General features: G+C 48.9%; 1 protein-coding gene across 4 annotated transcripts; it reads left to right on the forward strand.

Annotated features, from left to right (window-relative positions):
* Nucleotides 1-968: 968 nt before the first annotated feature.
* Nucleotides 969-27,002, forward strand: Stx2 (syntaxin 2). 4 transcript variants are annotated; one of them, XM_085681664.2, is made up of 11 exons: nucleotides 970-1,119; nucleotides 10,761-10,838; nucleotides 16,132-16,231; nucleotides 17,502-17,576; nucleotides 18,918-18,991; nucleotides 19,790-19,898; nucleotides 20,417-20,490; nucleotides 20,599-20,736; nucleotides 22,806-22,916; nucleotides 23,920-24,044; nucleotides 25,294-25,434. In XM_085681664.2, exons 1-10 carry the CDS (start codon nucleotides 1,090-1,092, stop codon nucleotides 23,998-24,000), a joined length of 870 nt encoding a protein of 289 aa, XP_085537790.1. In that variant the 5' UTR covers nucleotides 970-1,089; the 3' UTR covers nucleotides 24,001-24,044; nucleotides 25,294-25,434. The 4 variants fall into 4 exon arrangements, with proteins under 4 accessions (XP_085537785.2, XP_085537800.1, XP_085537790.1 ...); XM_085681668.2 differs by having other exon boundaries at nucleotides 25,272-25,404; XM_085681659.2 differs by lacking the exon at nucleotides 23,920-24,044 and having other exon boundaries at nucleotides 969-1,119; nucleotides 25,272-27,002.
* Nucleotides 27,003-27,734: the final 732 nt, after the last annotated feature.

Genomic DNA, 27,734 nt, shown 5'->3' on the forward strand with positions numbered 1-27,734 from the left:
TGACAATCAATACCCTGCCATCACTGGGGTGTTGGCTCCATCGGAGGGACACGGGAAGCTTGCTCTGTGGTCTTCCCTGCACTCCACCCTATGTTCGCCTCTTTGCAGCTGTTGATCTGCCTCCTCCTCCTGTGTTGTTTGACTGTGAAATGTCCTCCACAGGCTAGTGCGTTTGAATACTTGTTTGAACACTCTCAGACGTTGGCACTCCTTTGGGAAGTTGTGGAACTTTTAGGAGGTGTGGCTTAGCTGGAGAAAGTGAGTGGCTGGTGAGCCAGCCTTGAGGGCTACAGTCTGGACTAGTTCCTGCCATTCCTGTCTTCGTCCTCTATGCCTCCAAAATATGAAGGGTCTGGGTTAATACCCCCACCAACACGGGCTGTCTGCGGTCATGTCTTTCCTGGCATAATGGACTTTAGCCCCTCAAATCAAGAGCCAAAACAAATCCTTTCTCCCTTACGTGGCATTTGATGGGTACAGTGCTACAGCGAGCAGAAAAGTAGCTGCTTTGCTGAATTCTCCCACCAGAACTGCATCAAGGGTGGATCCTGACGGTGTTCTTTGTCCGAGGACCCAGGTGTGGCGCTCTCAGGGTCGGGGTGGGTGACAGGTGGTTGCTATCAATTTGTGTGCTGTAATGGTGAATTTAGAATTTTGTTTTTTCACTGTTCGGCATAAATCTAGGGCATGGTAGGCAAGGGCTAGCCACTGATCTACAGCCCAGCTCTTGAGTTTTTTAGTAAACAAAACGAGCGAAAGTGCAGGAAACAAGGAGGGCAGGCAGCGTGTTAAACAGTCTAACCACTCAGCCTGAGGGCTTAGGCCAGGCCCCGCCTCCGAATGGGGCCACGCCCACTCCTACCCCCCCCCCCCCGCGACTACTTGCCCAGGCGCCCGGGGTCCCGCGGGAGGGGGTGGGGCAGGCGCAAGCGCAGAGAGCGCGGGCGCGGTTGCCGTGGTAGCGCCTGCCCGAGGGAGGGCGGCGGCGCGGGGCCAGGACCCCGGCGGGCAGAGGCGGCGACGCGGCCACTCGAGAGTGTGCGGCCGGGCAACTGAGAGTTGGGCGCCTCGCCCTGCTGGCCAGTGGGGATGCGGGACCGGCTGCCCGACCTCACGGCGGTGAGCGGCGCACCGGATAGCGGTCCGGGCTGGCGGGCGGGCTGCTGAGGGTCCAGGGCAAAGACCCCAGGAGGGATCTGGGGAGAGGGATGATGGGGGAGGAACTCACGAAGGGGAGTCTAGGAGCAGGACCCTAGGAGGAGCCTGAGTAGGGGGGGTTGGGAGGGGAACCCAGGAGGGGGGGCCTGGAAAGGGGGACCAGGGAAGAGAGCTCTGAGGAAGAACACCCCGGGAGGGAACTGGTCAGTGTCCCTCCGAGGGGTCTAATAAGAGGGTTCCAGGTGTCCTGTGGCCTCCAGAGGCACCGGGGTCTCCAGGGGTGGCAGGGAGTAGTCTTCGGGAAGGACCCAAGCGGCCTTGGAGAAGGGTTTCAGGGATTGGGCTCCAGGGTATCCAAGAGTCACAGGATGCACTCATAGACCTAAGCAGTGTTTCTGAGCAGGTTCTCGGGAAGGGCTCTAGGGTTCCTGGGTCTTCAAGGGTGTTAGGGTAGGGTGTCAGGAGGGTTCCTGGGATGACATCTCCATGGGTCCCTAGGCAGAGCTGCTAGTGGGTTCCTGGGGCAGGACTCCTGGGTTTCTCTGGATACCAAGGGACTCAGGTTGTTGGGACTCCAGGCGTGGGCAATGGGAGAGGTCCAGAGCCTGTGCTGGCTGCATGCTAGTCTGGGACACAGGTTCCGGTAGATGTCTGGGGGTGCCTTTTTTCTGCCTGCCTTGGTACTATACCCCTGGCTGATGTGGACTGATGTTTGGGTCAGGATCCTTTTGGCCGCTGATGGCTGATTTCAATGGGTGAGAGTGTGGTTCAGGGTTTTAGGCAAGGATCTAGGGCTATGCTTGGACCTCCTGGCCTGGACTGGTGTTTGGTGCCTTCTTGGGACTCACCGTGGCACTGCCTGCCTGGTCTTTTTCCAAGGCTCTTATCGCAACGTCTCCAACTGCCTGCCCCACCCTGTAGGGGTCCCTTTTCCCACGGCCTTGTTTCTTGCCTGATACAGAATGCTGTTCCAAGGGTCCAGTCACTCCACACAAACTTGGAGCTCAGGAGCTAGGTGCCTGGTGCTGTCAACACCACCCACAGCTGTGTTAGGTATTTCCCCAGTGGACTGGGGACCAGAAATGTGTTTACGTTTTAACCCAGGGCTTTAGTCACTAGTGAGCATTGCAGCAAGAGAAAGGCTGAGGTTTTAAAGGGGAAAAGGGGGTGGGGGGCTTACAGTATCTATGCCTACATCTGCAGTGGACACAGTCATGGTATACACACTTTTGGGGTATAATGGGACATTCAAGACATGTATGCAGTGTGAGCCCAGTCAGGGTGGCTGACCATACCATCTAAGGTGCTTATCATTTCTTTGGGCTGAGGACCTCAAGACTCTCCTCAGTAGCTACTTGCAGGCATTGACCGTAGTCACCCACTGCAGTGCAGAGTGTTGGAAGGCATTTTCGCTCCCCAGCTGGACCCCAGAGCCCCGTGTCTACATTGTTCCCTGGTACCCTTCCCAGACCCCGTAACCATTCTATTTTCTACTCCCCGGAGAGCAGCTTTTTGAACGTCTGCACACACCGCGTTTGTGTTTCTGTGCTGATTGGCTTTGTGGTCCTCACCCCAGTGGAGTCTTTTGCTGGATCCAGGTGGAAACCTGGGAAGGGAGAGAAATTGCCTCCAGTGCTGGACTCTGGCAGATTTTGTTGACAGCTCTGAGGAGCAGCAGCAGGTGGTGCCCTCTAGTGTCACAGTTCTAGGCCCTGGACAGCGAGGAAGGTGGGGGACACGCCAGGGACTGACCCTGAGCCAGTGTGCTTGCATGGTGGAGATTCCTGAGACCTTAACAGCTGTTAGAACTGTCTCCACTGAGGCCTGAGACCCTTGGCCCTAAAGACCTGACAGCCCTCTGGAACTCTTCTCTGGCCTCAGCTCTGCCGCTCCACTGCTCCTTCCTGTCACGCCCTAGAACTGCTGAGCTGCTTCCCACTGTGCAGTCACGGCCAGCCACTTTTGTTTCTTCTGCTTCTGCCCCTGTTGACCCTGGTCTTGATGTTCCTCCCTTATAGCTGCTCTGACTCAGTGTGCTTCAGGCTCCACTGTTGAGAGCTGCTGCCGCGGCCCCTTTTTCATGCTCCCAGCCCCTCCTGCTCCAGTAGAAGTAGGTGGGGCAAGACCACCCCAAGGAAGCTTGCCTGGGTCAGGGCCAGCACAGCCCCACTCACCCAATGAACACTGAATGAGCTGGACAACCTGGTTGTATAGACAGGGGGAAAGTGTGTACCAATCACAGACCTCCTTTGCAAATGAAGGTTTGGATTTGCACCCATTCCAGCATTACCTCTCTGGCAACTGCTCTCTGATTTAGGGGAGAATGGCCACAGGGCCGTTCAGAGTTCACAAAGGCTTGTGATAACAAGAAGTCCGGTGCAGACTGAAAACCCTGACAGAAGCAGTGCCCTTAGGAGCTGGAGCAGTCAGCTGTAGGCATTGTGTAGGTTCCTCAAAGCATGCAATGTTCAACATGGCTGGTGCTGGCCTAGGGCTAGTCCAGATGGCTGTTTGACTGACAGTCAGGCCTTTTGCTTACAGCAGCTGGAGCAACAAGAGAGTCAATTGCCTCATCTACCAGTGTCTTTGCTTGCTAACAGGAAGATGAACATTAGAAAAAATGCTTATGGTAAAACCTTAAGAGCCTGTCATTGTCGCTAATGCTAACAGTGCTTGAGCTGTGTGTATTGTTTTCCCGGGCCCTAAGGAGTGGTCCCCTTTGTCTAACGTCATTCACTGTAACCAGCTTCTACTTCTATCTATACTGCTGCACACGAAGTGTCAATCAACCTTTTTAGGGCTGAACTGTATTCAAAGTGACTTGACTTCATGCATTCCGTTGTGTAAAGATGCCACCACTACAAATGTGGTCACTGTGAAAGTGGAGGTGGCGATGATAGAATGGGCAAGTGTTGAGACTGTCCAGGTCACCAGAATCAGCCGGACTTCTTTCTTGAAAGTAAAAAATGATTTCTGCTGGTCGTGGCTGGCTTTGCTTTGCAGCGGAAACACAGCTTCTGCTCTTCGAATGGTTGCAGCCTTGGAGCAGGGTCTGAGGCCCACTGCCCAAAAACCTGGTTTCTTAAACGTTCCCACTAGTGACCCCTTTTCACTTGAGAAATTTTTATATGATCCTGCGTATGTAAGTCTGTAAAACAGTTGTACAAATGGCGCCTAACTGGTGATGGTAAATCATAGATGTGTCTTTAAACAATCGCTCAGGGTTTATCACTTAGCATTTCTCAAGGATGACAGCAGATGAGATGGATGTGTTTGCTTTACGTGAAGAATTAAATCTTGGCTCAATATTTGATACTACAGGATTTAGAGCACAGCGTTGCTATCTTGATTTTATAATCGTCAGTGCTCCAAAGCTCCTCTGTATAAATAAATGCGTAGTACAAAGTGGCAAAGTATGCTGAGGGCCATCTCAGAAGTCAGTGGGAGTTCTGTCCTAATCCCAAACCTAATTCATTGATTTTTTTTTTCTAAATGAAACTCAAGTCAATTTAAAAACAAATACATAAACATGATGTGATGTATTTATTTGAGTGCATACTTGGAATTGTTTCTGTCTCTGCCATTTGAGTCTTTAGCCACACTGAGGTTGGCAGGCTCGATAGCAGGCACACTGACCCACTGAGCCATCTCACTGGCCCCAGTAAGTCCTTCTTTACTCCAGGATTTTCAGAAACAGGGAGGATATGTGAATCCCCAACTAAGCTGGGGAGATGGCTTAGTTGTTCAACTGCTTTGCAAGAGTGAGGACAATGGGGTCAATTCTCAGACCTACATTTTATTTATTTTTTTCTTAAAGATTATATATTATGTATACTGTGTGCTCTCTGCATGTAGGCCTGCAGGCCAGAAGAGGGCACCAGATCTCATTACAGATGGTTGTGAGCACCATGCAGCTGCTGGGAATTAACTCAGGACCTCTAGAATAGTCAGTGCTCTTAACTGCTGAGCCATCTCTCCAGCCCCAGACCCACATTTTAAAAGGCACCCTGGTACGTACATACTTTAATTCTAACTCTGGGGAGGTGGAAATAGCTTCCTGGGGCTCACTGGAGTTCAGGGCAGTGAGAAACCCTGTCTTAAAAATCAAGGACAGTGTCTGAGGAAGGACAGCTAAGGTTGTTGCCTGGCTTTCACATATACATAACACTAGGGTGTATGCCTCTCCTTACACGTTGTCTGTGTGCGTTAGACACAATGATTATGTAACTTGGTTTTCTTGTAGGATTTTGACCCTGGAAGTGACCTTATTGGGTCCAGTTCCCTGCCACTTCCATGCAAGGACCGAGCAGTTAGCAGCATAGAGGAAGCCTCCACCGTGGAGCTCAGGCCAATGATTTGTGAATCTCAGTTGTTTTCTCCTGTGCTGCGGGCAGAGGTCAGGGCTTTATGGGCGTGCAGCAGGTACTCTTCCACTGAGCCCCATCCGCTGCCCACGTAACTTATATCCAGACCTCTCTGTACTTTGGTGTTCTTGTGTGACAGCTGTCTTTCTGCCTCTCAGAGAGAGGTGTGTATCTAACTCAGGAACCTCTGGAACGAGGAGGCAAGTGCCAGGGGCTTACACCGTTGATAACCTACTAGATTTTCCATTTTCGGGAACTTAGAAAAAGCCACTTTCTCTTTAATATCTCTAGTTTAAAATTATCAGACTTGAATTTGGCATGTTTAAAGTAACATGTTTGTTTTCCTTTTGGTTGGGGAGGTTTGGGGAATGGTCTCACACTGCAGCCCAGGCCAGCCTGGACTTATTGTGTAGCTTCGACCGACCCTGACCTCCTAGCAGGCCTCCTGCCTCAGCCTCCCCTTGCTGGGATTACAGGCGTGAGCATCTGAATCGGGCGTGGTGGCCCACAGTTGTAATTGGAACGTTTGGGAAGTGGAAGCAGAAGGGTCAGAAATTTAAGGCATCCTGAGTTCATAGCTTCCGGCCTGGGCTACATGATCCCCTGTTTCAAAAGACAAACAAAAAGGGCTACTTACCAGATAAGTTTAATTGTTGTTTAGTGAAAAATACTTTCTTTTTTCAAGTAGTTTGGAATGGGTTGTCTGCCTCTTCACGTCGTATATCCAAATGCGGCCTTTTTGCAAATAAGATCTAGTGTTTAATTTTGTGGTTATTGGCTGAACTACAATGGCCACAGTGACCCAGAGTTTGAGGTTTATCAGAAAGGTTCCCCATTAGCTATGTATACATCCACCTGAGGAAAAGGTGTTCATGGTGATCACCTGGCAAAGACTTAAACATTACCTCGTTTCGCCAGGCGGTGATGGCTCATGCCTTTAATCCCAGCACTCAGGAGGCAGAGGTAGGTGGATCTCTGTGAGTTCGAGGACAGCCTGGTCTACAAGAGCTAGTTTTAGGACAGACTCCAAAGATACAGAGAAACCCCCGTCTCGAAAAACAAACAAGCAAAACAAACAAACAAAAAACCCCACAAAACAAAAGAAACAAAACAAAACAACGCTACCTCATTTGAATGGCTGTGATTCCAATGCTTGGGAGGTTGAGGCTGGAAAATCCTGAGTTCCAGGTTAGCTTGGGTGATATAGTAAGACTTTATTGCAGAAAAAGATTAATCGTGGTAAGCAGTTTGCATTCACAGATCTTGTATAGGCCGAGAGAAGCTTCCTGCTTTGATCCACTGTTCATTCAACACAAAACCTCAAGCTGCTTGCCTGAGATTGCTTAGACTCTACGTCCAGAGTGCCCGTCTCTGGCAGGACGTACGAGCACAGAGAGAATGCCAGGTCTGAGCTAAATGAGACACTAGAGACAGACTAAAGTGAATTGGCCGTAAGCTGTGGATTCCTGGTTGAGGGAGGAAGAGTGAGGGTGTTAATAAATCAGAACGGATTAGGTCATGTATAAGAGATCCTGGGTTTTCCAGTAGACCAATTATTTCCTGTTTTTGCTTGAACCAGAGTGACCTGAGAGCATCTGCCATGGCCAGACTTCCTCTTGGCCTCTTGGCTGCAGGATAAGCCCACTTCCTGACAGTTTCCTTAGCCTCCCTGGCCCTGCATGCCTCCCTCTTGGCCTTCCTCACACCTTCACTACCAGGAAGTTCCTGTCTGGTTTTTCTCCCTGTCCCTGGCAATGGTCACTTTCTGTCCTTGCAGCCTGCACAGAGATGCAGAATGGTGTCTCTCCATGTGCCCCAGATTCCCTAATCACCCTTTCTTGAACTGCTGCCACCAGTGTATGTGCCTCGGAGACGCTGGGTACATTTTTAGGCCGTGGCTCATTCTCAGAGAGGATTTCCAGTATTGGGTAGTTGAGGTGCTCATGGCCCCAGGGCAGCATGTGGTACCCTCAGGCAGCCTTTTCCCTCCCCCTCCCTCCCTCCCTCCCTCCCTCCTCCCTCCCTCCCTCCCTCCCTCCCTCCCTCCCTTCCTCCCTCCCTTCCTCCCTCCCTCCTTCCTTCCTTTCCTCCCTCCCTCCCTTCCATTATCTTTGTCTTACTGTATATCCCAAGTTGGCTTAGAGTTAACCATGTAGCCAAGTCGGGCCCCAGACTCAGGATCTTCCTACCTCTGCTTCCTGAGTGCTGGAATTATAGGCATGTCCCACCAACACCAGTTTTTTTTGTTTTCTTTTTCTTTTCCAAGCAGGGTCTCACTGGGTTGGTTGTACAGGGTGGCTTCAAGTTGTTTTTTATTTGAGACAGAACCTCTGTGTAAACCTGGTTGTCTTAGAACTTGTTATGTAGACCAGACTGGCCTTGAACTCACAGAAATCTACCTTCCTCTGCCCCCCCAAGTGCTGGGATTAAAGGCATGTGACATTATTGCCAGACTTCCTGGCATCAAATTTGAGATCCTTCTGCCCAGTTCTCAAAGGCATTTGAGGCTTCAGGTGTGAAATCAGGGTGTCAGCACCTCCAAAAGCCACAGCTAAAATTTTTCTTTGCATCTTGTACATTCTGAGACACTGGTCTTCGACACTCCATTCCGAAGCATGCAGATCCCCTGTGCCAACCTGTGCTTTACTCTTGTCTTCCTTGCTCTGTGATTATCTCAGCGATTGAGCCCACCCTCCTCTGGAGTGAGCCGTCCTAATTGGGCACGTCAGTGCCCCTGTCCCAAATGTGGTTCCCTTGCTTAGGGCTGTTGGGACATCATATTTCAGCACTGTCTTTCATTCCAGACATCTGGGAGAGCAGTGTATTGACCAACAGTGTGCCTTGGACTCTGGGAGAAATCACGCAGAAGGAGCAAGCCAAAGGGAGCAGTGCTAGGTTTCATGGGTATATAAGGCATCCTCTTAGGTGACGTCCCTTTTTTTATTAAGCTGGTCCTGGCTATGTGGTTTCATCTCCCTGGTGACAAAGTTTCCTCTCATACTCCTGTTTCTATCTTAGAGCCACACTCCTAGCCTTAACTAACCAGCCATCTTATCCACACAGACAGCGCTAGAGGGGGGTGCATACGATGTGGGAAGAGCTGATCAGGCCTTAGGGAGGTCCCAGGTGGTACGGAGAGAGGCAGAATTTGTTGTGCTTTCATAACATATTTCTCTTTCTTTTTTTTCTTTTTTTTTGGGGGGGGGGTAGCATCTCTCTATGTAACCCTGACCAGCCTGGAATTCACCATGTAGACCAGGTTGGCCTGAAAATCAGAGATCCTTGCCTCTGCCTCCTGAGTGCTGGGGTTAAAGGCATGCGCCACACTGCTCGGCTTTAACACATTTCTTTTTTTTTTAATTTATTTATTTATTATGTATACAACATTCTGCCTCCATGTATGCCCACGTGCCAGTGGAGGGCGCCAGATCTCGTTACAGATGGTCGTGAGCCACCATGTGGGTGCTGGGAATTGAACTCAGGACCTCTGGAAGAGCAGCTGGTGCTCTTAACCACTGAGCCATCTCTCCAGCCCTTTAATACATTTCTTAAATTCACAGATTTTTCTTAGCTGAGAATTGTAGTAGGATTTTGTTTGCAAGTTTTCCTGGGTGGTAAGGGGGTACTGCTGTGCATCAGGCCTGCCCCCAGGGTAAAGGCTAGATTCCTCAAGCAGTGGAGGTAGGTTCCTAGTATGCCTTGGCAGTCTACTGCAGGGAGGGAGGCTGGGAGGCTGGACTAGTGCTGACTCACAGGGCTGCCCTGGGGAAAGAGCTCAGCAAGTCCCTCCCCCTGTGCCTCGTGGCTGGCTGGGGATTTAGAGACCAGCTAGGGGTGGGGGTGGGGGACATTTAGAGCTGTTGACAAAAGCCGCTTCCAGCTAATTTATGGTTTTCTGTGCTGCTAGAGGCTTTGACTGTTTAGAAGGGAGGCTTTCAGGTGGGTTACTACGCAGGCAGTCCAAGCATCTCTCTAGCATCCTGTGCAGACACGAGGCCCCAGACCTCAAAGGCGGCAGCAGCTGGGCTATAGTACGTCATCATCCAGCACCCTCAGGATCCAAGGCATGCGGCAGGCATAGGAAGTGCCTGGTTCTGCGTATCTTTGATCCTGTGTTAGGCGATTGCCAACTGTGTCTGTAATGTCACTGTTGTCTTCTCCAGTGTTACTTGACCCTCGTCTCCCCCAACTCCTCATTTCTTGTCAGATTGTTTGTTGTTATTAAACACAGTGTATAGTGGTCGTTCTCTTAGAAAGTAAGGATGTCAGCTGACACACCTCGGAAGTTACTGTGTGCTCTACAAGAGTCAGCTAGTGCTGTCTGCAGTCTGGTGTGTTTTCAGATACGGTCTCCTGCTTTCCAGGCTGGCCTTGAACTCACTATGTAGTAGAGGTCAACCCGGAACTTCTGATCATTCTGCTCCCACCTCTCAAGTGCTGGGATTATAGGAGTGCACCACCAAACCCATTTTTTAAACGGTGTTTTGTTTGTTTGTTTGTTTGTTTTTGGAGGCAGGGTTTCTCTGTGTAGCCCTGGCTGTCCTGGAAGACCAGATTGGCCTGCTTGCCCCTGCCTCCTGAGTTCTGGGATGATTAAACGTGTGCGCCATCACCACCTGGCTTAAAAAAAGATTTATTTGTCTATGTATTTTATGTATATGGGTTTTTTGTTCTCATATTGACCGCACACCAGAAGAAGACATCAGATCCATGGGACAACAGTTATAGACAGTTGTGAGTCACCATGTGCTTGCTGGGAATCGAACCCAGGTCCTCTGGAAGAGCAGCCCGTGCTCCTAACCACTGAGCCATCTCTCCAGTTTCCACCCCCAGTAGCATTTTTCATCTTTACAGACCATGAACATATTACAGAGATGGTGATGTAGTCCAGTGTTGAGTACTTGCTTAGTGAGCTCAGAGCCCAGAATCAATCACAGGATGACTCTGTGTATGTGTGTGATGTGTGTGTACACCACGTCGGCTCTTGGGGACGAACCTGCTGTGAGTGGCCCTGACTGAGGTTAAGATGAACACGAACGTGCCTGCACAGATATCTGACCTTTGTTTTCTTCCCCCATTGGTGCCACCTGTCACAATGAAGGAGCTGCAGAGTTAGATGGCTGCAGGCTGTGGCGTGCGGCTGCTCTGCTGCTCTCGGTACCCAGCGCGCAGCTGAGCTGCTTTGGGTCCTGAGTTGCTGCTCAGCCTCTGACACTTTGAAAATGTTTTCTATTCTAGTGTAGGAAAAATGACGATGGAGACACTACTGTCGTCACTGTTGAAAAGGACCATTTCATGGATGATTTCTTCCATCAGGTAAGCATTTAATGAAGTGCAGACTCAGACTTTACCTTACTATAGTAGTGTTTGTTGTCCCATGCAAAACAGGACGCCCATGTACCCTGGAACTGCGTTTGGCTAACGGTGGACCTTATATCTGACTGTGGCACCAAGAGGTTGTGCCACTGGTGCCATCTGCATCCCATGCCACTCCCACAGGGAAGCCACCTAGCCACATGGTCCTCAGTATGTCCTAATCATGACTTATGTGACTTTTGAAGTTTTGAGTAATGTCTCCCTGTGTCTCCCTGTGTGGCCCAGGTTACTTAACGTTTGACCCTGCCATTCTGCTGTCTCAGCCTGCTGAACATGGCTGTTTTTAAAGTAGTTTGATTTTTTTTTTTTTTTTGGATAGGATTTCTCTGTAGCTTTGGGACCTGCCTTGGAACTCGCTCTGTAGACCAGGCTGGCTTGGAACTCACAAAGATCCACCTGCCTCTGCCTCTGCCTCCCGAGTGCTGGGATCAAAGGTGTGCGCCACTACCGCCTGGCTAAAGTTGTTTGAAATTCTTTGGGACTTTTAGCATCATTGACAGCTAATACCAAGACAATTCAAGTGACTATGCATGCAGACAGCCTGGAAGGGAAGGCTGGATCTGCACAAGGGCTGGAGGCACTGTGGGACATAGGACCAGTGTACCTGGGTGGGTGGGTCAGGGCCCTCTTTCTCTGCTGCTCTTCCTGTGACGTGGAGCTGCAATGTCCCAAGCAGTACTTCCTCCTTTGGGAAGCCAACCACAACTCTGGAGTGGCTTTTTAAAGGGTCTCACTACAAGACTTGTGACTTCTTAGGAACCCAGGCTCTTTGGTCCCTTGGAAGCAAGAATCCTGGCTTTTTAAGCTCAATGTCTGGGGTGACTTTTGTTGTTGTTGTTGGCTGCAAGTGGAGCAGGGTTCTTGTACTCTGAGATCATTTTTTTTTTTTATTATTCCTTGTTCTTTTGGGGGCCCACCACTCAGCTCCCAAATGAATCACATAGAGTCTTATTGTTTTTTATGAATGCCCAGTCTTAGCTTGGCTTGTGTCTAGCCAGCTTTTCCCATCTACCTTTCTTTCTTTCTTTTTTTTTTTTCCCCCTCTGAGACAGGGTTTCTCTGTGTAACAGTCTTGGCTGTCCTGGAACTCCCTTTGTAGACCAGGCTTGTAGATGGAGTTTCTGTCCTGCCTAGTTCTGCAGCTATTCAGTCCCAACAAAACACACAGAGGCTTATATTAATTACAAACCGTTTGGCCTATTAGTTCAGGTTTATTATTAATTAGCTCTTACAGCTTAAATTAACCCATAATTCTTGTATGTATTTAGCCACGTGGGTTAGTACCTTTTCTCAGTGTAGGATTTTCATCTTGCTTTTTCTGTGTCTGTGTGGGTGACTGCAGACAGAGCCTTTCCTTTTCCTAGAATTCTCCTAGTCTGGTTGCCCCGCCTATATTTCCTGCCTGGCTACTGGCCAGTCAGTATTTTTTATTAAACCAATACGAGTAACAATCTTTATTTTTTCTTTCTTTTCCCGAGACAGGTTTCTCTGTAGCTTTGGAGCCTGTCCTGGAACTAGCTCTTGTAGACCAGGCTGGCCTCGAACTCACAAAGATACACCTGCCTCTACCTCCTGAGTGCTGGGATTAAAGGCGTGCACCACCACTGCCTGGCTACTAGTAGCAATCTTTACAGGGTACAGGAACATTATCCCACAGTACAGGCTGGCCTTGAACTCACAGAGATATGTCTGCTTCTGAGTTTAAAAGCTTGTACCACCACTGCCTGGCTAGCTTTTTTCCTTTTCTTACTTCTATATATTTCACTCTTACTCCATGGTTAGCTCCTAGCATCCTCTTCTCCTTGTTCTTGCTCATTCTCCTTGGTCTTTTCTTCCCAATTTCTCCTCCCATTTATTCTCTGCCTGCCCGCTCCCCCATCCTTTCCTGCCAAGCTATTGACCATTCATCTCCTTCTTATACCAACCAGATGTTTTAGACAGGCAAAGCAGCACAACTTCATAGAATTAAACAAATGCAACATGAACAAATGCAACACATTTTTGTACCTTTAAAACAAATGTTCCACAGCATAAACAATGTAACACATCTTACAGTAATATTCCCCAGCAATTACTGCGAGTGTATTGATCTGGCTTCTTCCATTTGTTACAGACTTTATTCTGTAGTTGTTTCTGTGAACGAAGTGACACCTTAGACAGAGAAACAATCAGGTCTGTTGTCATAAGGGCTCTGGTAGGAAAAGCCTTGAGGGAAGAACATGTCACACAGAGTGATGCAGAAGACAGAATTTGTTCCTCACCTGGGAGGGTGTGGTTAAAGACTAGTAAAGCAAGGCAACAAGTGGAGAACTTTCCAGAGAAGATGGTTATAATGGGTGGAAGAGGCCCTGCAGGGGCAGCTTGCAGTCTCAGGTTGGACCAGCACCCTTACCACCATGTATCCTCCTCCTGCGGGGCTTTCTCTGCAGGTTGTGGGGCCCACAGCTGCCTTTTTCTGGTAGAGCCAATCTGGTATCAGCTGCTGTGAAGTCAGGGGAAGGCAAGAACTCTCTAAGCTGGGCTGTCCCCTTTACTTTCTGACACAGGGGCCATCAGTGTAACCTTGAAAGTGGCACTTTCAAATGCAGATTGAAATATCATCTCTAAACTGGAATCAGCGCTATTCCTTGATTTCAGCCTCTATAGCAAGATAGCCAAAACATTAAAATAATCTGTTTTTATTAAATTAAAAAAATGTGCTGGGTGGTGGTGGTGCACGCCTTTAATTCCAGCACTTGGGAGGCAGAGGCAGGTGGGTCTTTGTGAGTTCGAGGCCAGCCTGGTCTACAAGAGCTAGTTCCAGGATAGGTCCCAAAGCTACAGAGAAACCATGTCTCACCCCCCCCCAAAAGCATGTTTATTGGTGGTTTGTCTGCATATATGTCTGTGCATAACATGCATCCAGTGCCCATGGAGGTCAGAAGAGTATGCTGGGTCCCCTAGAATTATAGTTACAAATGGTTGTGAGCTGCCATGTGGGTGCTGGGAATTGAACCCAGGTCCTCTGGAGCAGCAACCAGTGCTGTTAACCACTGAGACATCTCTCCAGCCCCAAAGGGAAGTACTTTTTCATAAAAGCATGTAAATGTGTGTTTCTTATTTTGCTGTGATGAGTGACCAGAAGACTGGGGACCGTAAGCAGCACATACTATCTCCTAGCTCCGGAGCTATCTGTCTTTAGGGAGTGTTAGAGGCTCAGATCAAGCTGCGATCATGCTACAGAGGAGTGAGGACTGCACTCGGGCCCTGGAGACTGCTTTCTTGGTTTGCAGGCCATCCCTTCTGAGAGCACAGTGCTTGGCTCTCACCATCACATCTTCCCTTCCTGACATTATTTCCTCAGTCTCCGCTGTGTAGGCACAGCTAGATCACCTAGGATCTTGGTTAGGGTTTTATTGCTGTGAAGAGATGCCATGACCACAGCAACCCTTACATTTAATTGGGGCTGGTGTTATAATTTTTTTTTCGAGACAGTTTCTCATAGCTGGGATTAAAGGTGTGTGCCACCACCGCCCCGATGGTGTTGTAATAGAAAAAAACATTGCATGAGAGATGCCATGCAACAAAAAGGAATGGGAACGTAAAAAGAGGGAAGGGGAGCTGTGAGACCAGTGTCCGGGAACAGGAGCAGCAGAAGAGAAGAGAAGAGAAGAGAAGAGAAGAGAAGAGAAGAGAAGAGAAGAGAAGAGAAGAGAAGAGAAGAGAAGAGAAGAGAAGAGAGAGACAGAGAGACAGAGAGACAGAGACAGAGAAGAGAAGAGAAGAGGAGAGAGAGAGAAAGAGAGAGAGAGAGAGAGAGACAGACAGACAGACAGACAGACAGACATAGAGAAGAGAGGTGGGCAGGGCCTTTTTAAAAGGGAACATAGCGAATGTACACAGGAGGTGTTCTTAGTGGCTACAGCTGAAGACACAACCTGTCAGAACCCCAGGGGCAGGCCAGTGCAGATGCCTGCAAACTAACAGCTGGTTTACAGGTTCAGGGGTTTAGTCCATTGTCACCATGGCGGGAAGCACGGCAGCATGAGGCACACATGGTGCTGGAGAGGTAGCAGAGAGTTCTACGTCTGGATTGTAGGCAACAGGAAGAGAGAGTGAGCTGCCAGGCTTGAGCTTCTGAAACCTCAAAGCTTACCCTAGTGGCACACTTCCTCCAACTAGGCCACAAGTCTTAATCCTTTCGAACAATGCCACTGCATGGGGACCATTTTTCTTCAAACCATCCCACCCAGGATAGCTTCCCAGCTCAAGTCTTAGACCTGTGAGGTCCTTTGCCATGGAAGGTGATGTCAGGGTGTGACCATGGATCACAGCATGTGGTGGCTAAGTGAAGAAAGGAGGAGGGACTGGCAGTGCCCCTCCTGCCTGGGCCGTCATGTGGCTTCCCCTGTAGCCAGGTTCTGTCTGGGTCAGACCTGGATATTCCCACCAGCCTCTTCATCTCAGATTTCTGGTTGAATCTATATAGGCTCCTTTGCTATATAATATGACAATTATAGGGACCAGGATATCTTCAAGGCCCCATTACTGAGTGACCACAGACTTCTGAAGATGTAAGTTCATTCAAAGGACTCTTGCAGTGAGTTGCTTACACCACACACGTAATCAGGAGGATGATGGAAGGGCTGGCCATCTGCTTGGCGAGGCTTCCTCATGGATGTTCCCTTGCCTTTTCCCATTCATGGGCGTGGGGTGCTCACTGCTGACTGATCATATGCCTCTACTTAGTGCTGTGGGTGGTGGTGTGTGGGGTCAAGTGTAGGGATTTTACAGCATATAGTTTTGCTGGCAAATGTTGCTTTAGTCCTAACAGTAGGAATTGGTAGATTGCTGTTCTTACTACATTAAAAGTAAAAATTAAATTAAAATCAAATTAAAATTACTACATTTGTGTGTGTGTGTGTATGTATATATGTATATGTATAGCCACTCATGTGCATGCTATAACAGTCAGGGTAACTTTTGGGAGTTGGTTCTCTCCCCATGGGTCTCAGGGATCAAACTCAGGCTGTCAGGTTTGGTGGTAAGTACCTTCACCCACTGAGCTCCCCCCCCCCCTTTTTAAAGTAACAATCACACACACACACACACACACACAAAAGTAATAATCACTGTGACAGCAGAAATGACACTCATTCTTTCCATGGGGTTAAATGCCTTCCTCTCCAGCATCCCTCTGTGGGAGATGGACAACAGTGGCAACTCTGACCTTACCGTAGTGTCTCTCTCCTAGGTGGAGGAGATTCGAAGCAGCATAGCCAGGATTGCTCAACATGTGGAAGACGTAAAGAAGAACCACAGCATCATCCTTTCTGCCCCAAACCCAGAAGGAAGTGAGTCCATCACCTGTCTGTCCTCCAGCTTTCCCTTAGATAGAGCAGTATCCCCATGCATATGAGCACGCACAGACCCCCTTGGCATTCCAGGTCACCTTTATGGTGTTTGAAAACTCCCAAAATAATGTCAGTGTTCAGCCGGGTGAGAACCACTGCTGGGCAGGATCCAAAGGATATGTGAGTGGGCCCAGTGGGGCTCCAGCAGTAACACTGGCTCGTCGTCTGCCCTGAGCGCACAGTTGAGGGATGATGGTTCTTGTGTTTGGGGACATTAACAACAGGCTGATTTGGTAAGCAGTGGTTTCTTGCCAGAGCTGGGCTAGTAATGAAAACTGAGAGGAGACACTGAGTCTGGAGGTCACTGTGTGGCATGTGCTCACAGAGTGGGGTCTGTGCTCCGATGGCATTTCCATTTTCCTGTGCCTTAGGGTGTCTGAATGATCTTTCTAAATCCTAGCTCTTCTTAGAAATGTTGAATGCCTTTGTTTAGAAACTTTCAGTGTTGGTTGCCACTTATAGAAAAAGCCAGAAAATGAGGTGTGACCTGTGGAGCCTTCCCCAGTATCTGGTCGCTTCTACACACTTGCTTTCAGACTAGTTCACTGACTTTTGGTCACTCTGCGGCCCTACAGGAGCCAATCTGCCTGTCTTCCTTCTGGGGAGCCTCAGAATGTCTCTGGTTTCTGGTCACACTGGGGATTTGCAGGGTCTCCCTCACATCTGCCAGGCCTCAGTGTGCTTCAAGTCCTTGAGTGTTTTTCTGACTTCACCTCAGATTGCAAGAAAGACGCTGGGAGGGGCCCACAGAGCCTCCTTAGATGTTCTAGGGGTTCAGACATTGCTGTGGGACTGCCATTGTCAGGTCGCTGCAGCAGGTGATCTTTCACCCTGAGACTAGCTGGGGTACCAGGGTTGGCTCTCAAGGTCTAGAGCAAGGTCAGCTGGAGAGTGGCATGTGTGGGGTGTCTGATGGAGCAACAAGGACCGGGAAGATGGTGACAGCAGGAGAGACCTCTGGTGCCTGGGCAGGCCTCTTCAGGCTGTGCTGTGTGCACCCCTTGTCCTGGTGAGCCTGCAATTGTGGCTCCCACCAACTGCATCTGATGACACAGTTCAGGGTATACCAGGAGCTGGTCTGAGCATGACAGTGGTAACTGGGGGCAGCGCACTTGGGAAGAAGGCTGGATGCGTCTGTGCTTGGCCTGCATGAGTGGATGTGCAGGAGTTGAGTGTTCCAGCTCAGGTGTTTTATTTGAACTTTTTAAAGAAATAAAAGAAGATCTTGAAGACCTGAACAAAGAGATCAAGAAAACCGCTAACTGGATCCGAGGCAAACTGAAGTGTAAGTTTGCCTTCTTGGGGGCTGGTGGGGTGTGGGTGTTGGTACCTTACATTTCCCAAAATGAAAGTTAAGACTACATCTAAGTTGGTTGGATATGAGTATCTGGGTCTCTGGTTTTCATGCTGTATCTCATGGTGGCTCTGGTGGTGACGGAGAAAGGGGGAATAGCCTTTATAGTGAGTCCCAAAGCTCTCAGATGGGTCTCTTGGCTGAAATAAGCTTCCCAGCTGCCAGGAGCCCAGCTGAGACCATGGAGCTCTGTGTTCAGCATGACACCTGGCCTGGATGAGGGTTGTGGCTTGCTGCACAGTACTTAAATAGAAGTTGCCTTCCTTGATCTTCCTTGATCTGTGAGGAAGACGCGTTTAACTCAAGAGACACATCAAAAGGAGCAAATCTCATCTCTGCATGTCACACCCTCTTCTCAGGGACAGCAACTTCATGGTAGCAGACATGTTGCCCAGGTCCTAGGGTACTCCCCACTGATCTCAAGAGCGTGCACCTTAAAAACAATGTTGTTCCCAAGAATACAACCACTCTATATCTGATTCAGACTCGTTACAGTGACTGGGCATTTAAAGACACCTGGCACACCCCAAATATGCACACCAAATACTTACAAACACAGATGCACACACATGCAGACAACCAGAGCAGCAGAGACAAATGTGGATATACAAACGCATACATACAAATACAAACATACAAATGCATAAATACAAACACACAAGGCCCATGCACAATCACACACCTGTGTGCATATTTGTGTATGTGTTTGTTTTTTATGCATTTTTCTATATGCATGTATTAATGATTTTGATGTGTATGCATACATTTATGTATGCAAATATGTGCATACGTGTGTGTTGGTATTTGTATATATGTGTTTACATGGGTGTTAATGTGTGTAGACACAAGTTATGCTTGTCTGTCTACATGTCTGTCATTGAGTTCATATGTATGTACAGTATTATTAACATTTCTTTTGGTAACTAGTCTTTAGAACAGTGGTTCTCAACCTGTGGGTCTTGACATCTTTGGGGGTCAAATGACCCTTTCATAGGAGTCACATATTAGATATCCTGCATGTCAGATATTTACATTATAATTCACAACAGTAGAGAAATTGCAGTTATAAAGTAATAACGAAAATAATTTTATGGTTGGGGGTCACCACAACCTGAGGAACTGTATTAAAGGGTCTCAGCATTAGGAAGGTTGAAAACCGCTGCTTTAGAGGATTATTTTAAGATATCACCTGTTCTTTAGTTTTATGGGCAAAATTGAGGCCATCCTGAGACTGCTGTCATACCTGGGTGACTCTGCCCTGCTTCCTTCTAGCTATCGAGCAGAGTTGTGATCAGGATGAGAGTGGGAACCGAACGTCAGTGGACCTGCGGATACGAAGGACCCAGGTCAGCCTTCCAGCCTCAGTTAGACTGAAGCGATGTGGAAGAACAGCATTTCACTTTGTCCAAATGCAAAGCAATTTCGTTTGTTTATTGTGCTGGAAATGGAATCTGGTGCCCTGCATGTGCTTAGCATGAGCTCTGTCCCTGAGCCACATCTGAGCCCAGTTGTTGCATCTTTTTGGTCATGTCTGCCCTCCCTCACTGTCTGTCTGCACATGGGTTACATCTCTTCACTGTGAAGAGACACCCCAGAAACTCACATGGTCTATGCTGCAGAGCAGGGAACCATCTGAATCATCTGGATGTTAGTGGTTTGGTCTTAACTGTTTGGGGTTTATGGATGAAACCTGGGAAGTTCAGTGCTGTGTGAACAAGCCTGCTAGCTCAAGGCAGTCCGTGTGCCTCCCAGCTGGATTCAGCTTCCCATAATGCTCACCTCCAGAAGTTAGCTGACTGCTGTAGGCCCCAGCTTATTTGTTGGTGTTGTTGGTGGCATCTTGTTTTGATTTTTTTTTTGAGACATAGTCTTACTATGTAGTCCTAGTTGGCCTGGAACTCACTGTGTAGACCAGGCTGATCTTAAACTCAGAGATCTGCCTGCCTCTCACTCCTGAGTGCTGGAATTATAGGTGTGTGTTACTATGGCCTGGTGACCTCAGGTCATACAGCTTCTATTGGCTGCTTTTGCTCTTATTTTCTACTGAAAGGGAGTAATAGTCTGAGCTTTCCAGTCATGGGTTTTACCTCTTACAAAGGAAGGAATGGCTCTCATACACTAACACCGTGTTTTCCATGTTCTAGCACTCGGTGCTGTCACGGAAGTTTGTGGACGTCATGACAGAATACAATGAAGCACAGATCCTGTTTCGGGAGCGAAGCAAAGGCCGCATCCAGCGCCAGCTAGAGATCAGTGAGTAGAAAGAGTGTGGCAGACACTCTTTAAGGATCCTTCACACCCCCAACTGCACCATAAACCGGAAACCCTTCTCTAATGCCTGGGCCTAGTGTCAGCCAGATGTGTTCAAAGTTGGGAGTGAGGAGCCAATGCTGAGTTGTATGTCAGTCACATTTGCAAAGCTTGAGGTGTTTCTGTGTACTGCAGCCCCTCCTGCCTGGCTGGGAGATGACCTCCCATGTGTTTGTTCATCCCGTTGTCATATGCCACCTTCAGGTTAGCTGCTTCTGGCCCGAAGCCTGTGGTGAACTGTAGGAGAGGCATGGCTGCTCCTCTGTAATACCAGGGTGGGTTTATGACACATCGCAGTCATGTTTCCGCCACATTAGCCTGCCCAGGAAAAGATCTTAGAAGGGGCAGGGAAACTCTGTGGATGAGGTTAATGGCTCAGTCAGATCTTAGTGATCCCTTAGTTGAGCATCCCTGGCTGCATCCCTGGCTGCATCCTCAGTGCAGTTCCCATCGCCCCTCAGCTGGGAGGACCACCACTGACGACGAGCTGGAGGAGATGCTGGAGAGCGGGAAGCCGTCCATCTTCATCTCGGATGTGAGTGTCACAGCTGTGCACCAGCACACTTAGCGTAGACGGGCGCCTTTGCCTTTAGCTTACCAGCCAGCCTGGAGTTAGTAATGCTTCTCCTTTTGCCTTCTGAAGATTATATCGGATTCACAAATTACTAGGCAAGCTCTCAATGAGATCGAGTCACGTCACAAAGACATCATGAAGCTGGAGACCAGCATCCGAGAGCTGCACGAGATGTTCATGGATATGGCCATGTTTGTGGAGACCCAGGTAATGAGGCACCTTCCCCATGCTCTGGCCAGAGAGGCCAGGGCTGGGTATCCAATCTCAACTCGGGAGTTGTTTGTGGTGAATGCTGAACTGAAACCTGAGTGTACACTTCCTCCGTAGGCCACTAGTCAGTTACAGGAGCCATGCCCGCTGGCCAGCTACTTAGGTAGAGAGCCACAGGCAGCACCAGGTGTTGGAGAATAATGAAACCTTCAAATGTCTGTGGTGGGTTTTAGGTTAAAATTAAAGGATATACAGAAACCTTACTACAGTCATGGATATGTATACAGGTAAATAAATGTGAACACACATCACGTGATCTCAGTTACATATAACAGTGCTCACAGAGGAAGGAGGTAGCCAAGCCAACCACCCAGGACTGTGGGGCCATTGATCTTCCCCTCTTGGGGCTGTTGTCTACAAGAATGACTGAGCACCGGGCTGTGGTGGTGCACACCTTTAATCCCAGCATTCAAGAGGCAGAGGCAGGCGGATCTCTGTGAGTTCGACCACAGCCTGGTCTACAGAGTGAGTTCCAGGACAGGCTCCAAAGCTACAGAAAAACCCTGTCTCGAAAAACCAAAACAAGGACCAGGATAGTGCTTAAAGACTAACCTTGAGGGTAAAATCACTGAGACTGACCAGAGCCCACCTCACTCTATGGTGTTCTTGCCTGCTTTGCAGCTCAGACAGGGATGACCAGAGGGTCTGCAAGTATAACGTCAAGTTGTGTGTGCGTGGGTAATGTGTCCATACTGACTCAGTTGCAGTGGGAACCTACAGACCGAACTGGTCTTCCAGGGTTTTCAGATTCCTCAGGAGCATCTGGGGCAGGCTAGGGTGCAGCTGGCCTCCAGAGAGACAAACTTGTTTCTTGCCGCCTTTCTGAGGCAGCTGTCAGGGTTCCTTGGCTGATAGCTAGTGATGTTCTCTGATGCCTAGATATGTCAAGGGTTTAGGATCCATCCCCACATGCCTTGAATGGTGTTTATTTTGATAAAATTTATCGTAAAAACCTGTGAGAAAGCTCACATACCAGATACCTGTGGAGGATGCCAGCAGTTATGGAGAGGCAGTGGTAGGCACTGGTGGGTTAGAGTGGGTATCTGTGGGCAGGGATTAGTATTGATGGTCAGGGATGGACACGTGTGGTTTTCTTTGACCTGGGATGGATCAGATGCCACTTGGTCTAAGAACTGGGGAGTGGGGCATCTGGTGACTTTTGGGCTCAGAGGGAAGTAGTTGTGTGATGGTAGATGGATTTTGAAATCCCAAAGCGTTGTACCGGCTCAGGCTTTAGTTATAATCACTTCATACCTAATATGTAGTAGGAAGCTTCATTAGGACAAACCACCATAGGTGGCCTCACTTCCCGTTATCTTTTAGAAGTCTGTCATTGTGTTAGGTTGGTAGTGCAGAAACACAGAATCAGGACTTGCTGGTGCATTTGCTTGTGAATGATAGTCACCTGTCCATCCTTCTCCAATGCTTTGCTATTGGCTGCTGCAGACTCTGTCTCCTCCCGGACAGGACCCAGGTAATGCACCCCCACCCCCAACGTGCTGTCGACTCCTCCCATTGTCATCTTTGGTCATCAGTTCATTGTCACTGGAAGCTGTACTTAGTTTGCTGATATTGTGAAGATAAACAGTGGTGGTTTTCTGCCTGTTAGAAAAGTCATCATCCTTTGCGTGTGGAATGTTTTACCCAGGGTAAAACATGAGACTAACCCGAGCTTGCAGCCCTCCCTTCACTGTGCGTCTGTGAAGACATGTCAGGTCATTGCTCACCTGTGGATAGTCGTCACCTGTCATCTGTGAAGACATGTCAGGTCATTGCTCACCTGTGGATAGTCGTCACCTGTCATCTGTGAAGACATGTCAGGTCCTCGCTCCCACCACCCCTCTCAGCTGCTCCTGAAACAGGAATTGGGTTGCGTTTGCTGGCGTGTCTGCACCAGCCTTGCCCTCCATTGTAACCATGAGGGTCCTTCCTGTCTCCATCCCTCTCATGCTGTGCTTACATGAGAGAGCGACTTGACGTTTGCTGAGCTTGAAACTTGTTTTCAGGGTGAGATGGTCAACAACATCGAGAGAAATGTGATGAATGCTGCCGACTATGTCGAACATGCCAAGGAAGAAACCAAGAAAGCCATCAAATTTCAGAGCAAAGCCAGGCGGGTGAGTTGTGCTCTGAGGACCGAGCCCTGCTTTGGTTTCTCTTCTCTTGGTCTCTAGCCATGGAAGAAGTGAAATGCCTTAAATACATGTTTTATTTTAAAAATCAAAATAATTCTTTTTACTAAAAATTCCTAAGTTGATTTTTTTATATATATATATATATATAACCATTTGGTGTTGTAAGTAACTTAAACCCTTTAGAACCTCAAGGGTTGCCTCTTTTGAACTCTGTTCCCTTTTGCCATCATCTGGGCGGGGGATGACAAGGTGGTGGGATGTGGGTTTCACCTAAAATCACTGGTGACACATTGTGTGTGATAGCTGTTTACTCCGCTAGGTGACTGCTGTCTGAACCTGTGGGTGCACCTGGTGTCTTGTGTAGGAGCCCTGGGAGGCAGTCTCAAAGGCAGATGTCCCTTTGCTTAGGCTTCTGTCTTGTACCCAGACTGTCCCAAGGGGATTCTGGAGCAGTGAATGTAACTGGTGCAGAGTCTGGATGTACTCTGCTAGCTTGAGTCTCTCCTGTAACATCTCTGAAGCTTGAGGGGGTTCCATGAGGTTCCATGTTGCTGCCTGCAGAGGTGCCGAAGACGATGTTTGCTTGGCAACATGTTGTAATACCTCTGTCTAGATCGTCAGCGCATCACATGGGCATGCGAGCTCTTCCAGGACAGCCGAGGGCCCGCAGAGGGCATCAGTGCCTGCTACAGGTGGGAGGCTGTCGGGACTCCTGGGAAAGTGTTTCAGTCCAGCGGAATCCAGTGTGAGCCTGTCATGTGCTCAGGAGAAAGCTAGTGTTACCAGGTTCCAGAGGACTGACTGACTCTGGAGGCCTGAGCTCATAGATCAGGCCACTCTGGGAAGACTGACTGCTCTGGGCGTCAGGAGAGGGCCTGTAAGTTAGAGTTCAAAATGAGTGCTGGCAGTCGTTTAATCCCAGCGGATGCCCTTGACTGGCAGTGCACAATCATTGTGGTATAATCAGCCTGCTTTTCTTTGACAGAAAAAGTGGATAATTGCTGCTGTGGTGGTGGCTGTCATTGCTGTCCTGGCTCTAATCATTGGCTTGTCGGTTGGCAAATGATTGCGTAGATGGCGCTGGGTGCTTGCCTCTCCCTCAGGGTGGCAGTAAGTGACTAATCAACTAATTTACTTATTAACCTTTTCAATCAGCCAGTAGTGTGTGTGCCCAGTGTTAATATACTTAAAAGTCACAGGGGCTTGTTCACTGAGTGCTCGGTTCAGGTCTTAGTGGCCTCTGTTTGCTGAGGTGACACAGGCTGGGAGGCCCCTGCCCCCCAGAGCCTGTCCCCAGATGCTGTCCCCAGATGCAGATGCTGCGGTGTAGTTTTGGTGTAACATTTAGAACAGCAGCAACAATGAAAATGACTGTAAAATGCCCTTCACTGCTCAGTTCACCATGGAACTGAGAATGGAGCTTAAGCTATGGACAGCAGCCCAGACCAAACTCCTCTCAGGTCCCTACTTGGCAGCAGACCCCTACTAAAATGAAAACCCTGATATTTAATTACCTGCCTGCTAGTTCTGGCCAGACCACGAGTGTTGTACAGTCACTGTGGAAAGTCTTGTCACTCATGGGCCTTACCCCCCTGCATCCCGGGGATCCCCTACTGCAGAGTCACCCTTGTGAACACTGGGCACTCAGGGGTGGTGCTTAAGAGTAATTTTTCACAGTGGCAGAAAGGCTCTCCCATGCTCCAGTTCCTCACTGCCTTTCCTCCATGATGTTTTTCTCGTGATTTGAGCATCTGTCAGGTATGGCTGCCATTGGTAGGAGCAGTGCCCTGTGGTCAGTGCAGACTGTGAGGCTGCACAGAGAGCATCCTTCCTGGGATGAGAAGGACTTGCAGCCCCATGTCTGTTGGAAAGGAGGGTTATATATCTTTCCTGATGCCATCTTCTTAGTCTACTGAAAAAGATGACATTGGTTTTTCTATGCTGAAAAAAATGAGTATTTTCAGTATTTTCATCAGACTTTGTAGAACCATGCACTTTTCCCTTGTAGCACAAAGAGGTCAGTCGGATATGTTCACAAAGGTCCGACGGTGGTTCTCAGCACGGTCAGGGAAGTGCTTGCTTTCTGTGGGTACCCATGGGCTCTTATGTTAGGACTGGAAATAGGTGTGATCCTCTGCCTGGGCTAGATGGACATTTGCTGTCATGCCAGCAGATAAAACACACATGCACGCTCATCCATTCATTTATAGATCAATACCAGACAGCTGGGTCCTGTCTAGAAAGGTTCCCTCCTCTCTTACCTAGAATGTGTTTTCTAATGATAGACAGTTGTTTTAGGCTGCCCAGTTACAGCAGGCTATTTTCTCTGCATTGTAGATTCCTGTCTCTTTTCTTGCAGAAGGTGATGTTCATCCTCATTTGTGTAGTCACTTTGCTTGTGATCCTTGGAATTATCCTAGCAACAGCTTTGTCATAGCAACCACACCCCAAGAGCTCTTTGTCCTCAGAGCCTCCGGCCACACCTGCAGCAGAGCCAGTGTCCTGTCCTTCCACCTGTGGCTCTCAGACCCCAGGGCTAGTGCCGCGTGCTGAGGTTTTTATTGAAGGCGAAGAATAAAGCACCACAGAGGTTTCAGGCCACGAAAACGCCATGAGCTGAGTGGACACCACGTGCCAGCCCAGATAGCCTTGGTCTCTGAAGGGCACCACAGAGATTTCACAATGGTGGCCTTGTCTCAGTAGCCTTGAAATAGGAATGATTGAAAAATCCAACTTTAAAAAAAAAGATGTCAGTGTTAAAAATGTGTGTGCAGTCTAATTAGGGCGTGCTCTGTGCTCTCTCAGCTGACAGACAATGAAGAGACTTTGCACCGGGCCTGATTTCTGTTCATTCTTGCTTGCAGAATCATCACAGAACTGTTTTGTAGGTATCTGTAATTTTAAGTAGCTATAAATTAAATTCCTTAATATATTAACATCGAACCCCCCACCCCCTTTTCTAAGCTAGACACTGCCTGAGAAGGACAACGGGCAGGCTCTAGGCACAGGCTGCTGCTGTCACTGAAACTTGGCCTCGCAGCCCAAAGTGCTTTCTGGTGACCCCTGACCTAGGAAGTGTAAGGGTCAGAAAAGTCTTGATTGCCATTAGCTCACTTCTACCTGCTTCACTCTGGAGGGGACACAGCCATGTGCTGTGCTCACCTTTTCCCCGTTCACTGGTGCTGGTGGACTCTCAAGGCAAGATGATGGTGGAGCCAGGACTTGGTGCTCACTGAACTCACAGGAGCAGTCCCAGCTGTGGAGCCATTCTTGGACAGCTCCTGAAGGGCCAGATTCTCAGCTGCAGCCCACTAATGCCCAGAGTTCCTAGGAAACTGCGAGAGATGGGATGAAGATGCGGGCTGCTTCCACTTGTGAGCAGGTGGCCCAGTGACTGCGTATCCGTGTGCTGAAAGCTGAGTGAGGATGTGAAGGGCGCCAAGCCCAGTGAACTCCGCTGACTGCCGACTGAGTGTGGAAGCTCACTCTGTCCCAGGCTCGTCTGGCTGGGTCTGATGTAACCATGCTGACTCGGACAGCAGTCACGAGAAATACCGAGCTCTTTAGAAACTACCACCCTTACAGTGGCAAGTGTCACTCATTTGCCTCCTCACACCTCCCAGCCTGACACCTCAGTGCTCAGAGCTACTGCAGGAGGCTGGCCTGCAGTGGAGACACTCTTGCCTGGAAGCTCCCCAAAAGCTGTGTCTGTGGAGCTCCTGCCCTCTCTGCTCCAGTGCCGTTGGATTTGGCTGCAGAGCACCGCGTGCCACCAAGGATCCCAGCACTCGTGGCAGGTTTCCTTCAGGTTTAGCCCGAGTCCTTGGCCTGCAGTGTGCTCCTCACTATGTGCTCAGGTGGCCTCCTGGCCAAGCGGGCGCCGGAATCTGGCTTTCTTAGTGAAGCAGGGGTGTGTGGGTGAGTGAGTCAGCCCTCAGGATATATTTCTATGCTGACTTCATAGCCTGTTTAAAAATACATTTACAGATTGTCTTGTTACTTTTTCCAACCATTTCTTCAAAAATTTTGTGTTTACATTAAAAAGTTGTCAGAGAAGCAAACAAGAAATATTTACTGCCTCATCATTATAGAAGGACTTTGGGGAGCTCTCCATTATAGAAGGCTTTCTGAGGAGACACGAACAGGTGTCTGCTCACTTCAGATGAACCAACCACAGACCAAAGTAAGTCTAAACACAACTTCCGTGTAGCTGTGTCTCCCGGGCAGGACATGGCAGCCGTCATCTGGAGCAGAACTGCTGAGGTGATCACAGGAGACTTCCGCTGGTCAGGCCCGTTGCTTTGGAGGGCTACGCACAGGCTGACTGGGCCCCGTGGCTCTGGTAGTGTAACTGCCCGTAAGGTGTCCAGGGACTGCCCCATGGTACAGCTTTTCCTCAGTCTTAATGCAGCAGGCTGCCCAAGAGTGATGAAGACTCTTGTAAGTGACCACAGTGAATTCACTGGTTCACCAAACAGGACTTGGATGGAATCCTTCTTTGGGTCTCTTGGTGTCCCCTCTATCTGAAGTTAGTGGACATTCTTTTTTTATTTTTATTTATTTTTATTTTTATTTTTTATGTACATAGTGTTCTGTCTGCATTTATCCATGCAAGCCAGAAGAGGGCACCAATACCTCATTATAGATGGTTATGAGCCACCATGTGGTTGCTGGGAATTTAACTCAGGACCTCTGGAAGAGCAGCCAATGCTTTTAACCTCTGAGCCATCTCTCCAGCCCCAGTGGACATTCTTTATGTCTTCCCAGGATTCACCCTGACTAGAGGGAGTGTGAGGACAT

The sequence above is a fragment of the Myodes glareolus genome, chromosome 2 (assembly GCF_982192425.1).
Source record: "Myodes glareolus chromosome 2, mMyoGla1.1, whole genome shotgun sequence".
NCBI classification, from domain to species: domain Eukaryota; kingdom Metazoa; phylum Chordata; class Mammalia; order Rodentia; family Cricetidae; genus Myodes; species Myodes glareolus.